At 37.9% G+C, this 16,143-nt stretch overlaps 1 protein-coding gene across 1 annotated transcript in view; it reads right to left on the bottom strand.

The window, feature by feature from the left end:
• The window catches only part of DMD (dystrophin), a 1,215,125-nt gene that overhangs the window by 369,645 nt on the left and 829,337 nt on the right, over positions 1-16,143 (bottom strand). Inside the window, 2 exon segments of the mRNA XM_035901725.1 lie at positions 3,229-3,337; positions 10,287-10,388. Coding sequence (XP_035757618.1) covers positions 3,229-3,337; positions 10,287-10,388 — 211 coding nt within the window.

Here is a 16,143-nt window from a genome sequence, read left to right as displayed (position 1 = left end):
CAGTACTATTAAAATCTGTCCCTCCTGTAAAGCACATTCCAAAACCGCATTTCTCTCTGCTTAAAATGTTTTCAAACTGCTGGCTAAGCAATGCATCAAGGTATTTGGAGAGAGACATTCACACAATTTCATGTTATCATGTCAAGTACAGATAGCAAGTGTGATTTCCTTCCTGAATCATCTTGTCTTGGAAGTCAATCTTTGCTAGGGTTTTAGACGTACCCTTCAGCTAAGTACATTTTTCAAGCTGGAAAAGTAGTTCTTGTTCATTATGCCTGAGGGCACACAGGGCTGGTGGGATATTAAGGACTTTTTTTAGTGCTTCTTCTGCCAAAGAAACTATAATACTCAGACCTAGAAATAATTATAAACAGTGTCCTTTACCTCCGTAACCGCCACCAGACGGCATATTTAGTAAGACCCTCTGGCTGAGCTCTCGCAGCCAGACTAGACCAAATGATACCTGACAGGGCAGTAGAGATTAGCCAGTTACATCTTCATTCCCTGGTCTCAAACGCAGATGTCAACATTATTAAATTCTGATGTCCACAAAAGTCTCTATAGAATCAGGAAGTGAATAATTATCAACGGGAGATACTGCCATTGCTTCACAGAGTCCTTCCAAAATAATTCTGTGCATCTTTCTTTAAAAATGACCTTTAATGAGACTGTTCAGGTTTTGGGAGGCTTGGTTAAAGCTAGCTCTCCCATAGCCAGTTTGAGTGTCTATGCACATCAATGCATGGTTGAGGAGAATCAGCAGCGCAGAACAAGTACATCCATAAAAATGTATATAACGTAAGTGGTTAAAATAGCTACAGAACTTATAGCATAGCATGACAAAAACCATGACATTCAATCTCTTTTTTTTCCCTCTTTTTAAAAAAAATGAAATACAAAAATACTTTAGTAACACATACCACTTTCTGTCTTTGCAGAAACCTGCTGCCTCAGCCTGCAGAAGAGAAGGCTCAGGGGGATCATATCCATGTGTATAAATATCTGACTGGTGGAGTAAAGAAGATAGAGCCAGACTCTCTTCAGTGATACCCAGTGACAGGATGAGAGGCACCATGCAAAAACTGAAATACTAGGAATTCTATTTAAATAGAAGAAAATTTTTTTTTTTACTGTGAGAGTGGTTCAACACTGGAACAAGGTTGCCTGTGGAGGTTGTGGAGTCTCCATCCTTGGAGATACTCAAAACCTGACTGGACATGACCCTGAGCAATGTGCGCTAATTGACCGTGCTTTGAGCAAGAGAAATAGATGTCTCCCAGGTCCCTTCTGAACTCCACAGTTCCATGGTGATACATCTATAATGATGTGATTGCAGTAAACTTACTCAAATAAAGAAAAATTATGAATTAGTGTTACAAGCACAGGTTCAAATTTCAAGTGCTCTGGCACTTAGTAGAAAGGAAATCAATCTTACTTCCTGCTTAATCCTTCACAGAACATCAGTGGTTTCATTTTCTGCATGTATAATTCCATCTGCTGAGTCCCAGAAATGTTAGTAATCAGAGCCTATGTTTTGAATTAAGGTAAATGAGTAATTTTGCAATTCTTCAGCTAAAGACGAGTTAATATAGGACTCTATTGCACTATTATTCTGTGTTCTCTTTCTTGTTCAGTTTTTACCATTTCCTTTGTAACAGCAAATACACAACTCACCAACAGTCCCTCCCCCCCAGAATCCAACATAACCTGCTGACATGCAAAACTGACACAGCAAGTTTAGTGACCCAGCACAGCAGAAAATGATTACGCATCTCCTTCAGTTCCCCCATGTCATTACGTGAATATCTATAGCATGCCTTAAAACAAAATCCCATAGAGCAAGGATACTGCTGTACTACAAGTTTTAAATAATACTAGTGGTATTTAGCCCTTTTTAGAAAATTGAAATGATCACCACTGGAACCAGAGCAGTTCTAAATGACTAAAAATAAAAGATAGTTCTTACTAAGTAAGATTCAACATGTCACAAGCAAGACATCTGCTTTGCTTGAATTGATATATGCTATTCTGACATAAATTGGGCTGTTTTCTGGTACTGAACACTCTGGATTTTATCTATATTGTACAATTATTTGCTTCTCTGAAATAGGATTTTTCTGCCTTACTGTCCTAGAGAGTCACTAGTAGAAGGTAGAGAATTCTCCAGTTTCAGTTTTTCTTGTATGCTACCCATTAAAACATGTTTAAAGCAAGAGGGATCAACATCCTACAAGTAATCAAATCCCAGGTGACTACTGTAGCTGTATCATAGTCTGAGTTCCAGGCAATCTGATGGGGTGGGGGAGGGGGTGCCAAATTTCTTTCTGCTCCCACATCTGATGAGCAACTTTCCAAATTGTAAGGGTGAGTAACATTCTTCATCTAAGCAACTGAGATAGTTCAATATCAAGTGAGGAATCTTAGAGACTTTAGAAAGTCAGATTTAACCCAGTGCTTCCATTATGCATTTCTTTTCTACTCATGCTTAATCACTACATTTCAAAGGAAAGCAGTGGGAAATAAAATCCATTTATCAAGGAGATAAAAATGAGTTTGTAATCCTTGTAGGGAACCAGCAGGTGCAAAGAGATGAGAAGAATCTAATATAAATATTGTCCAAATAATTTAAATTAAATGGAGATCAAGTCTCTTGTTGTGGATATATGAACCCAAGATACCCAGAGATGTATATCACAGACTTAATGTTTAACTGCAGAATTACTCTTACCACGCTGTCATACAACCTTTTCTATGAATACACAAGCTTTGTCTTGAAAAAGTCTCTGTTCATTGCCCTATCATAAAAAGTAATTTCAGAATTTCATTCTGTCCAATTTACATCCACTTGACCTTATTACCTTTTAATTTAAATAATTCTTCTCCCTTCATAGTATTTCCTCCATTAATATATGTAGAAAATCAAAATCTCATCTTATCTCTTTATAGAGTAAAGAAACAAGACTTTGAAACAATAATAATTTGAAAATCATGCTGCAATCTTTTCATCAAATCCATAATCTAATTTGTCTTCTGGGACACATTACACAAAATAGAATGTAAACAATAAAAAAACCAAGCTGAATGCCACACTAGCACACCTCCCGTGTATAAGCTAAGCCTGAAATTTGTAAGGATGCAGAATGAGTTTAGATGGTCTGCAGTCATTTTCATTTTAACTGTGTGATTTGTAGTTAATTTCAAAAGATGTCTATAGACTGAAGCACTTACAGACACCTGAAGAGAAAAGGCCAAACGTTGCTAATGCTGGCTTTTCCTTTAGTTGCTGAATTAAGTGGTTTATTGCCTTCCAGTCAGCATTCAAGTCTTCTAATTTTTTCTAGAATAGAGAATAACAATATATTAAATTTATAATACATAACAATGTAAAAAATATAAAGTAATTTTTTTTCTTCATCTAATGATGGACCACCTCAATTAAGTAAAAAACCAGAAAAGTAGAAACAGCAATTATTTTTCACAAATGGGAGAGAGGGATGAGTAAAATCCTTCCTGACTGGGCTCCCAAAGATCTTCATGGTGTCAGGGTCCTTAAAGCATCTTTCCCCCTCGGAGTTTGGCTGCTGAAGCTCAGGGCCAACTTCGAGCCAGCACAGCTGCCTGACCCCAACCACAGGTTGACTTCCAGGACCAATCTCAACCCATTGCCATCCCCATGGTCCTGCCCAGCCACCTGGGGCTGTGTATGACTCTGGTTCCCCTCACCGGACCTGATACTGACCCCCACACAGGAGCAGCCCTCCGGCCCGCCCTGCTTCTTGGCTGGGGGCGGCAGGAGGGGCCCTGGCCCATAAGACCCTGCCCTGCAGCCCAGTGGGGAGCCCCCACTGCTCCCTGCTCCCAGGGAGCACTGGCTTGCCCCGCTCCCTGGTCGACAGGCTATTACACCTCTTTAGGATACATAGGATGACTGCTTCTTTAACATACTGTAGAGAGCTGGGGATTTTTATCACCATGAACCTGAGATGATAATTTTTTTTTTAAATTAAAATAGAAAGGTGAATTATGTATTTAAAAAACCCTTGTCAATAAAAACCTCTGCCATTTGTAATATCAAATGCAGAACCCATTCTTCCACCTATTTAAAAAAAAAACAAAACAAAGCAAAACAAAAACTAAAAATAAATTCGTAGGAGTCTTCAGGGGGTGATAAACTTCAATGTGTGGGTATGCATTCCTGACCAGTAATAGCTAAACTGTTACTTTTAAACAAAACCTAAGTAAAAGTCTGGAGTGTGATTTACATCAGTCCTTAGACAACCCTGAGAGGCATTTAGACTTGAAAATGTTGTTTCTACCTGTCTTTCTTCCTTGCTCTAAGGACTGTGAAGAAGGATGAAGCATTGCTAATTCTATGCTGGCATCTCTAAGCTCTTAAAATTAAGACTGCATTTCTTTTTTAAACTGCTCCTCGATAGTCTGCTACAAAAAGTAGCACAGAGTACCAATGCCATTCAGGAATGCTTTTAGTATTCTTGTGGCCAATTCATGATTAGATATATAGTCTAAATCACAATCCAGCTGTGATGGAAACAGGATGCCTATCAAGAAAGGTTCTTTAATTACTTAGAGTATAGATGACAGGGATCAATAGGAAAGGCACAGGGAATGATACTCATTAAACTGAGGTGTGTACACACACACAGACACTGAGGTAGCACAATTTTATATTCTGATATGTCAGGGGAACGTTTCTAGAATTTGCCTTAAGCCTTACCATAAATACTCTAAACCTGCAAAGTCCTTTGATATCTGTCACCAAGGAGGCCAGAACATTACCTGGTATAAACTCTGGACAGATTTTTGTGTAAATGCTGTTTGATAGGGCAAGAGAGAGGATACCATTCTGCATTAGGGAATAAACCAAATTTTGTCTTTAAGAGCAGTTTAAAAACTGCATTAAAAATAAAATAAAGAGTTAGGAATATCAGAGATTCTCCTTGATAATAGACTATGAGGGCTGGGCAGAAAAAGCAATCAGGTATGCATGGTAAATGCAACTTGTCATATGACAATTCAAAATCACACATATGTTTTTTTCTGCGTGGATTGGACACACAGAAATACACAGTTTGGACACATTTTATGGCAGATTTTAAAGTTCCTTTTTTTTCTGCTGTTGTCACCCAAGAACCTACTTCCAGAGCTTAAAATGCAAAGGATTGCTGATATCTATTAATTTAATAGTAGCACAGAGTCCAGAGAGCCCTTAAAAACAAAACCTAGAGAGATTACACTATCAAAGGCTGGCTTCATTTTACAATATATTCACAGTAACCCAGGAAGGAGATATGGATGTTATAAATATAGTATTTTTCCTCACCATGAGTAGCTGTTTAATCATTCTTGTGGATGTGAGCCAGGGATTTCTTTCCAGCAATGACAAAACATGCCCACCACAGACATTAGAGAGGGTTGTCTGAGGCAACGTCTATGCCACTAATAAGAGAGTGGCTAGTTCTAAACTCTTCTATCAGTATTATAATTTGATCCAATCTTGCATCTGCCATAAATTAGCATGCATGCATTAAAATGTTAACTTCTTTGAGCACAACAATTTTGCTGTAATTGCAACTCTAGAGCTTTGGTGACAAGTATGAACTCAAAATATGTTGCCTTGAGGAACACTTTTATTGATTTATTGATTTCCTTTAAATGTCAGCACTGCTGCTATTTAAGTGAGGTTAACATTCATACATGAACTAATCTCACTGACAGCACTATAACTACATAGGGGTATTTAGAGAGAGAAATAAGGCAGTCTTTTAAATGCAAGACTGAAGACAATGAAAATGAGTTCCTCACTACTTACTGTCCCATCCAACACAGGAAAGGACAAACTGAGTGCTGTGGCAGGGGAACTACAGCTCTTCTACGGCCACAGAGATCCTTTCCTGAATAAACTGTTTCTATTTAAGTGCTGCTAATCATGAGATTCTGGCTTACGTTCTTTCTACTGTCACTGCCACTAGCAGTAACCTCTCCCTCCCCCACCTGCAAAAGCTTACAGAAATGTATTTCAAAAGCAGGAAATCCATTTTATAAAAGTGAATATGTCCGATTATTAAAGTGCTAGTGCTTAAAGGATCATACATCTCATCCCATTCTTGACTCTTGAATCAGCATATACTAGGATTGCATTTGCCAACAAAAATATTTTTATAGTTCTGCATTGCAAAAATCCAATATCAGCACTTTTAGTATGCTCAGTCAAGGTGTGAAAACATTCTTATTTCAGTGACATAACTAGGAGATAAGATTAAGTATGTGTCAACATAAATCCACAGCATTTAATTTACATGCAAAACACTATAATGAGAGTAATTATAAAGGTTGCAAAGATTAAAGCTAAACATTAGGAAAAAACTGAATAATGTCAAGTATGAACATTAATTCAGATACAATGCACATAACTGAACCAATATCTTTAATTCTCTGATACATACTGCTTTCAAGCACAGGAGAGACTTGTGGTATGAATGAATCTATAGGACCTCTACTTCACTTATTGAAAAGAATGGGAAGATTTGGGGTGAATTAAGGAAATCAGAGAAAAATTTTAAAAAAAGGAAGCTAAGATAAAGGTGCCTCAGGGAACTAAATAATCTACAAACTTGTCAAGCAAAGCTATGCAACTAATTAATGCATTTTAAAAGGCCATGTAATATTCTCTTTTTTTCTGTGCCACAACGAAACAAAGAGTATGAGTTTAAGTATTGAATTGCTGCTTGCACTGTGAGTGCTATCCATATCCTGTACTGAATCAGGCAGGGTTCAGGCTAAACCAAGGCCACCACATCAGCTTTAAATAAAGAATTTTCTAAAACTGTGACTGCTTTCCTTTGCAACCTTGCTAATATCTTCTCAAAAACACCTTAATCTGAGTACAAATTATTTCTGCTTCCATAAAATACCTCTTGCATAGAAAACGATTTTGACATTTGCTGAAAAGTCTGTATTGGAACATACAAATAGCAAACAGTGCTGGAAGTTACTCATGAAGAACAATGACAGAAGACCAACTCAGTATAAATGGGTAGAAGCTTAAGGAAACCTACATCATCAAGAAAGCAATTCAACAGTCCTGACAGTATATATTCACTGTTTTATGACTTATTGTACAAGACAGACAGTGAACCAGAAATTAATTTCACAGGTCGTTCAATTAACTGAACTACAGAATGTAATGAAAAAAGTAAAATGCAATTAAAGAGGGACTAAAAATGAAATACTCGCTACTCCACAAGTAGTTACTAATTTCCTCACAGACACATTTTATAACATCATTGTGAAAACTACAACTCAAGGAACATCATAATCTTTATGTAAAGAGTTATCTTGTTCCAATAAATCTGGTAGAAATTGGCAGTTTTCAGTGTCTTTGATGTGAACACTTAAAAGAAATAGATGCAGAGCACACTTCTATGTCAGAAGTTTGGCCTAAACAGAATTATATCACACCATTTATACTTTTGTCAGTGGTATGTAAAACAAGAACTAGTTCTTCTCCTTCAAAATGCCAGCATTCATTCTGCAATTCTTCACATGCAATCGCAAAAATCTAGAAATCAAAAAACTCTTTTTTTTGTTGTTTCAAGTGCTTTGCTTGTAAAAGTGTGGAGTAAGATCCCCTAAGACTGCAGCTGAAGCCATACAAAATGAGTAAACGCAGTTATTGCAGAGTGATTTTTGTTCCATCATCCATTCAGCGTGCAGATGACATGTTTCAGTTCCAAACAATAACAACATTGTATTAGCCAAGGAAAATGCCCAACACAGAGTCAAAAATCTTTGTTTCTGCCCACTTTCATTACTATGCTACTTTTAAGTCACTTTGAGTTTACCTCTTCTAGTGTTTTATCATTGTTTAGGAGAACTGATCATTAAAAAAAAGCAGAAATACCAAAGGGGAAAATAACTCTTCAGGATTTCTGTTCAGGAAAGAAGAAAAGAAACTAAATCATTCATAAATATGTATTAATTTCTAAAGTGGAGATAAGTGCATTCATGTATTCCTGTGAATGGAGATCTGCTGGTGGGATTTATCAGTAATTTAGAGGAGATTTTGTAAAAGTAGGAAAATAATACTATTAGTATAGTGACTAAGTAGAGATGGAAAAACAAGAAATTCACTGTAGAGTTTGCCTACAGACATCCTAACTTCGTGAGGAAACCTTTTTCCGTAAAATTAGGTTATTGAGTGCTGTAGGTTTGGAAAAGCTCTAAATACAAAGTTTACTGTCTCTGCTCAGTGAAAAGCAATTTCAATAGATACTTAGTATAATCAATAAGCCACTATTACAGTTTCTGGGAACTCTTAATCATCATTTTCACAGATACTTTTTTCGCAGTTATAAAACCAGAAACCAGATCAAGCTCTAGTTGATATGGTAGTGACCTTACTAGCTTGGTCTCCCACTCCAAAAGCAGCTGAACCACACATGGGGTGCTGTTTGCTGATTATTTTCTGCTTCAAGATTATACAGGATAGAAAATTATACTCTAGTCTCAATGAAGGGCTGCATAATCTTTAGGAAACTGAGTGCAAAATATCCCCTTCAAAGTGATTTCTATGCTGGGGAAAAGGATTCTATTTTTCTGAAAGAGAAGTGTTGGGAAGCATTAGCCTTCTTAGCAATATATCCCCTGCTCCAAACCAGAATGAAGTCAGTCATTTTACACGAATTTTGGCAGAGAAACTGAGTGGGATAGTTCTTGCCATTCTTCTTTCCTTCACAATGGAAAAATTTTAAAACAAAGGGCCCTCTTTATGACTTGACTCTTACCTTTTCTGGAAAACATGTTCATTTTTTTTTAATTGACAAAATTTCTAAAAGTGAAAATCAAAATAAGGGAGTTTAAAAACATGTTACATGATGCCATTAATTAGGCACCAAAAATTACATTTGCTGTCAGTGTGGATTACTCTTGAAGAGGTAGAACAACCTTAATGTCAAAACCAATATTCTCATCACAATATGCAAAAATTTTCTAGCTGGGGACATTACATTTTTCCTGGCTATGCCATCATAGAACAGAACAAATGGCATTTGCCAAGTTCTTCCATTGATTTTAAACAGAGCACATCAAGGACAAGTGTACAACAGGGGAAGCATAACCCATTACACAGTAATGGATATTGCTAAAGGTTGCTTCATTACCTTTACTGGATGAGTGGCTGGTTTTTCCTTATATAAATGACACCCTTTAGACAAAACCTCTTCCACATTAGGCTGTTTAGCCTGCACTGCTGCTTCAGTTTCCTGAAAAATAGAAACACATGCAGTGTAGATTAACTGTAGCATAAGCAGTAAAACTGAAAAGTCCTAAAGCTCCATGGGAAGCTGTAAAACACCAGTAGATTAGTTTCTGCTCAGGACTGGTTTCTGGGAAATCTTATGGAGAGTAGCAGCTAAGGACAAAGAGGGTCACCAGTGTCACAGATACTTTTTTCGCAGTTATAAAACCAGAAACCAGATCAAGCTCTAGTTGATATGGTAGTGACCTTACTAGCTTGGTCTCCCACTCCAAAAGCAGCTGAACCACACATGGGGTGCTGTTTGCTGATTATTTTCTGCTTCAAGATTATACAGGATAGAAAATTATACTCTAGTCTCAATGAAGGGCTGCATAATCTTTAGGAAACTGAGTGCAAAATATCCCCTTCAAAGTGATTTCTATGCTGGGGAAAAGGATTCTATTTTTCTGAAAGAGAAGTGTTGGGAAGCATTAGCCTTCTTAGCAATATATCCCCTGCTCCAAACCAGAATGAAGTCAGTCATTTTACACGAATTTTGGCAGAGAAACTGAGTGGGATAGTTCTTGCCATTCTTCTTTCCTTCACAATGGAAAAATTTTAAAACAAAGGGCCCTCTTTATGACTTGACTCTTACCTTTTCTGGAAAACATGTTCATTTTTTTTTAATTGACAAAATTTCTAAAAGTGAAAATCAAAATAAGGGAGTTTAAAAACATGTTACATGATGCCATTAATTAGGCACCAAAAATTACATTTGCTGTCAGTGTGGATTACTCTTGAAGAGGTAGAACAACCTTAATGTCAAAACCAATATTCTCATCACAATATGCAAAAATTTTCTAGCTGGGGACATTACATTTTTCCTGGCTATGCCATCATAGAACAGAACAAATGGCATTTGCCAAGTTCTTCCATTGATTTTAAACAGAGCACATCAAGGACAAGTGTACAACAGGGGAAGCATAACCCATTACACAGTAATGGATATTGCTAAAGGTTGCTTCATTACCTTTACTGGATGAGTGGCTGGTTTTTCCTTATATAAATGACACCCTTTAGACAAAACCTCTTCCACATTAGGCTGTTTAGCCTGTACTGCTGCTTCAGTTTCCTGAAAAATAGAAACACATGCAGTGTAGATTAACTGTAGCATAAGCAGTAAAACTGAAAAGTCCTAAAGCTCCATGGGAAGCTGTAAAACACCAGTAGATTAGTTTCTGCTCAGGACTGGTTTCTGGGAAATCTTATGGAGAGTAGCAGCTAAGGACAAAGAGGGTCACCAGTGAAAAAAAAAAAAAAGCAAAGAGGGATAGAAAAGAATAATGCTATCAAAATAAACAGCAATAGGTCCCTCCATCCTGAAGCTTTCAATAAAACAATTAAAAAGCTAACACAAATTCATACTAGGAAAGAGAGGCACAAGAAATCTCATTTAAACAGCTCTGTCCTTTTGACTGTTTTACATTACCAGCAGATTAGAAGTGCACTGATTAACATTTTGTTCCTACAGTACATGGCATTAAAACCGTAACATGAGATGCAGCAATGATACTGAATTTAGGGTGATTAAAAATATTAATAGAAAACTACTATTACTAGTAGTAAACTAGTACTTATCTACCAAAGCATTTATACTAATGAATTAAAACCAAAAGCACAGTAGCAGTGACAGTTCCTAAAGGTACAGGGAGACACCTACCAGTAGCAATGACACCCTAATGAATTAGCAACAGCATGTTCTTTAGCAATTTTCTTTTTTAATCTGGAAAGGTGTAATTCATGTGCTAATATAAGGCAACTCCAAGAAACCCTCCCCAACATAGAGCAGCTTCATTTCATCAGGCATTGGCCATATAAATAATGGGGGAAGCACTACATGTAGATAACTAAAAAAAAAAAAAAATCACTGAAAAGTGTAAAAGAAAATTTAAATTACACCTGGAGTTCGAAGATTCATATTGTTTTCATTTTTCAAATAATATACGCTAAACCCACCCACCCCCAAAACCCCAGAGTTATCTGAGATATTAAATTAACTGGTTGGTTTGGTTTTGTTTTCCTCTCTCCACTCTTCTCCCACCTATTTTATAGCTTGTTTACCCTGTCCTAACCAATATTGCAGACTATCCACTGACTCTCCAACTTGATTCTCTGTCCACAATCTCAGTTATCATTAGTGTGACAGCAGACAAGATTGCGTGCCAGGCTTGTCACTATCTGATCTGACACATCATTTCATTGGCGGAAATCTGCTATTCTTCACTCTGCAATAAACTTGTTGAAATCTATGTCATTTTAAGTCTTGGAAAGGGGCAATTTTTCTCCTTTGTTTCATCTCAACATAGAAAACAGGTCTACACTGCTGCCTGAAATTTTACTTGCGAAACTTTATGGGCAATGAGTCAAAATAAAGAGTGTTGATAAATTCACTATCAACTCCCATTCTTATTTTCAAACATTGTTTATCAATACCAATGAAGTGAATTAAAGCTTGTCTGATTTCTTGCAATTATATTTAAAACATGTTTGCATTTAATTGCTTTTTTATACATTTCGATATCAATGACATATAACTGTAAGGATTCATAGAGAATGAGCACTGAAAAGCAACACACAGCAAAACTCAGATATTGGGGGGTGGGAGATTATTAACCTGTTGACCAAACCCTCATTAAAGTCCTATTTTTTTGCTGTTAGAGTACTAAGTTAGCTTTCTACTTTCCCTGCACGCCATATAAATGAAAAATAATCATCAATGACTGTTAATGAAGAAGGTATTTTTCTGCCTATCTTGATGAAAAATAGGCATTTCAATGTTTGTTTGGTTTAGGGGTTTTTTGTTTTTTGTTTTTTTACCAAGCCATCCACAGCATTTTGCCAATATTTTGTGTTGTGTTATTCTAGTCGTCTCAAATACTTATGTTATTTTACAACAGCATCAAATATCATAAAAAATTCTGTACCAGGAAAAACATGTTACCACTCCCTGCAGTCCAAGATGTCAAGAACACTATGGGTACACCTATACTGGCTGGTTTAACCTGCAGCGCAGATGTGCCTTTGAAATGGATCTCTCAGTCTTCCCCACTCCCTGAGTGCTGGTTTCCACCATGGGCTGGCCTGGGAGCACACAAACTGGTTGCTTTTGGGCTGTAACCAGCAGGGAAAATGTGCTTTAGGAGGGCACCTAACACAGGCCCAGGCCCTGAGGGCACCACCAGCCCTGACAGCCGCTGCCCACAGCCCAGACCCCAGGTCAGCCCCCCAGGCCTGTCAGCTCCTGCCCCAGCAACGCCACAGCAGGGCTGGTCTCCATCTCCTCACAGCTCAGGCTGCCCAGCCATGGACCCTGCTGAGCCAGGCCCACCCACGGGCCCATGTCCCAGCCAAGTCTTGGCCCGTCCCCAGGGAGATGCCCGATGGCTAGGACTGGGGCTGCCCCGCTGCCTCCTGGCTGCCCTGCTCCTGGAAGATGGTGGGATGGGCCCAGGCTGCCGGGCCCTGCCCTGAAGCCCCTCAAGGTGAGCCCTCCAATGGGCCTGGCTGCTGGAGCTGCTGGCACTGCTGGGCCCCAGAAGCTGTAGCAAGGGTGGAACAAACCCAAGCACTTACTCGTCCCTCCCAGGTCATCTTCACCACTTCCCCTTAACATTTTCTAGACATGAGGAAGAGCAGAAGCTCTTTCACGAGGAAATCCAAAGCTTTGTCATGTATTTGATCCAACTAGGTTTGTTATAACAGTCATTAACAATAACCGTCAAGGTCCACCACCAAGAATTGAAAATTCAGACCTAGAAGAACCTGTCTAGGAAAGTCACTCCAAATTAATTAAAAAGACTATTCATAACAGGAGTTACTACTCAAGTCCTACAGCTGTAACAAAATTTGGCTGCTCAGTATTTATTTGTACTCCACCTTCTATATTGAAATTTGAATCATGGTTTACCATATGCACACATATAAACAGGCTCATTTCCCTTTTAAAATTAAGAGAAAAAGAAAAAAAGAAAAATTAATGACTGACGGTACCACGTGACTCCACATGCCGCAGAAAGGAAGAAAACATTTAACGATCCTTTTCATTATCATTGTTTTATGCTAATACTAGTATGCACAACACATAAAAACTAAGATATCCCATTTCTACGTATGATATAAACATTTGAAAAGCTATGCTTTATGGATCCAAGAGGTATTTGTTCTTTATGGGTAGAATACAGGTATAATTTTCCAGTCAGGTAATGGAAACATAATGTATGTAGCTGTTAAATCACCAATTCCTTCTGCTCTACAGTTTTCTGGAGTTACATGAACTACCCTTGTGTAGTCTGATCTTGCAAAATCAATGGCCTTGACCTAAACCAAAACGCTTTGTGCAAGTCTATCCAATATAGCATGATGTTTCATTTGAGATTTATGTGGAAATAAGAATAGAGATAAGAGTCCAGGGGAAAAAGAGGTTCTCAATATCTTGTCATTCATTTGGACACTGCTGAAATTAACAAATATCTTATTTGGTAGAGCAGTAACTGCTTTTTGATTGTTGCACATTAAATCCAACATCATTTGAAAACATCATAAAATGATTTTAAATAAAAGCACGCCTGACACTAAATGGATGCAGTAACTTTGAGGGAGCTCTTTGCCCAGTTCTCTGCCTGATGGGATAGCCCCTTGACAAATTCTGCCCAGTGATCCAGTTTCCAGCAATTTCAAATCCTTTTGCTAGGTGACACCCTATTAATATGGGTCGACAGACAAGAGAGCAGTTTCAGGATACTGCTCCATCATTCAGTTCCCAAAGAGAACAAAAAGGTAATGACCGTAACATGGCCTCCAGTGGTTCACTTGCAACAAAAAGACTGCAGTTATTATCTAGCCTGTGCAAGATCCAGGAGAACAGCATACCCCCAGAGCAGGGCCAGACACCTGCTCTTGATCACGTGGGCCAGGCTACTACTAAAGCTAACAGGAGTTGTCCATGCTCATGTCCGTCAGTTTTTAGAGAATACCAAAGCCATAACTTTTTAAAAGTCCGGACTCGAGATCACTGACGACTCTGCCATACTGGCATTGCTTGCTGTGGAGGACGCAGCACTGTCTCTGGCAATTTATGAATTGCCTGTGAAAGGAATTGTAATGCTACTTCTAGGCTGGGTGATGAATATGCTAATTAAACTTTTCACACATATGGCAAATTAAAATATATCATAATTGGAAACTGCTGTTTCTCAAACATGTATAAACAAGAAGAATCAAACAGAGGCCACCTTTTTTCCATGACATACCATCTATGAGTTTTCGGTGGTGTTAAAATGGTGCATTTGTACTGATGGAAGCCTACTGCTGAATAAGCCATGTTGGCTTCTGCATTTCAAACGTGTCGGTTCAACAAGGGACTTGTCTACAGCCCCATCTGGACTATGAAAGCCTGTTGATATAGCTCAGAACTTAGAAAATTCATACTCCCTAGCTGAAACCAATATATTGACTAAACCTCTGGTGTGTATGCCAATGGAAGAGAAAGTTTGATGGCTTGGCATATGTTATTTCAAGAGATGGTAACTGTCCTAGCAGACACAGACAGGCTGTTTGACATATGCTGCACATATACTAGGAGGCCCAGACAATTATCTATAAAAGTATCTGCAGCATTTCAGACTGTGTATTGGTCTATATTAAGAATCACAAGCACTGGTTCACCTTCTCTGGTAACACTGGTAAAAATTTGGGGATCTATTTCCCAATGAGATTATATCTGTAGGACATTTTCTACAGGGACAGTAGGAGAAGCTCTGAATGATTAAACCTGTGTCTTCGTGGTGAAGTGCAATACAAAAATGGAAACTTAATTACAACTTCTAAATAAAAAAGATAACTTTGAAAGTAATATAGTGAGTTTTTTTAAAAGTCCTGACCTCTTTTCATCAAGATGGTACATTCAATTAAAAATAAAGTAGATAATTTATTCACAGCAAAACAGAAGCAGTAAGAAATTTCCCTTCACTTTACTGATCAAGACAAGGCAGTGATGTTTAACAAGCAATTATACTAAACCTAAAATCTAAAATAATTTGGAGGCTTTTAATTTCAAAAAGACTTTTTCAAAATAATCAGATATAAATCCTCATATATTTGACTTGATAATAGATAATTACATTTAACTATGTTTTTCTTGTCTTTTAGATGAAGGAGAGTAACCTGTAACCAGAATTATCTGAGCTGGATTTTCTTATTCATACATATGAGAAGCTCCAGCAAGGTTCACTGAAATATTCACACCTGTCTTTCACATTATTATTCCCAGATATTTTAGGGAAAAAGCTATAAATAAATGGTGAGGTTCTGAGTGCTTAATTTTTTCTTCTCAAGTAAAGGAAGGCAAGTGGATAGGAAACATAAATATTTTCCCATCTTCAAGAATTCTGGTTCTAAATAAGAGATCTCCTTTTTTTTTTTTTTTTTTTTTTACTCAGCTCCGCACATTTCTGTCCATGGGGCAGACTAACAAGCTAAACCACACACAGAATCACAGAATGGCAAGGGTTGGAAGGGACCTCCAGAGATCATCTAGTCCAACCCTCCTGCTAAAGCAGGTTCATCTAAAGCAGGTTGCACAGGACATCGTCCAGACAGGCTTTGAATATCTCCAGAGAAGAAGACTCCACAACCTCCCTGGGCAGCCTGTTCCAGTGCTCTGTCACCCTCAAAATAAAGAAATTCTTCCTCATATTCAGCTGAAACCTCTTATGTTTCAGTTTGTGCCCATTGGCCCCACAAAGAAGAATGGTCAGGGGCGACAATTAAAATATATCAAAGTTCAGCTACACCACAGTGAGCGTTGGATCTTGATGTTAGGTTAGACA

The sequence above is a fragment of the Egretta garzetta genome, unplaced genomic scaffold (genome assembly GCF_000687185.1).
Source record: "Egretta garzetta isolate BGI_Z169 unplaced genomic scaffold, ASM68718v1 scaffold70, whole genome shotgun sequence".
Classification (NCBI taxonomy): domain Eukaryota; kingdom Metazoa; phylum Chordata; class Aves; order Pelecaniformes; family Ardeidae; genus Egretta; species Egretta garzetta.
Note: the sequence above shows the minus strand (reverse complement) of the source record. Positions and strands in the feature narration are given on the sequence as shown.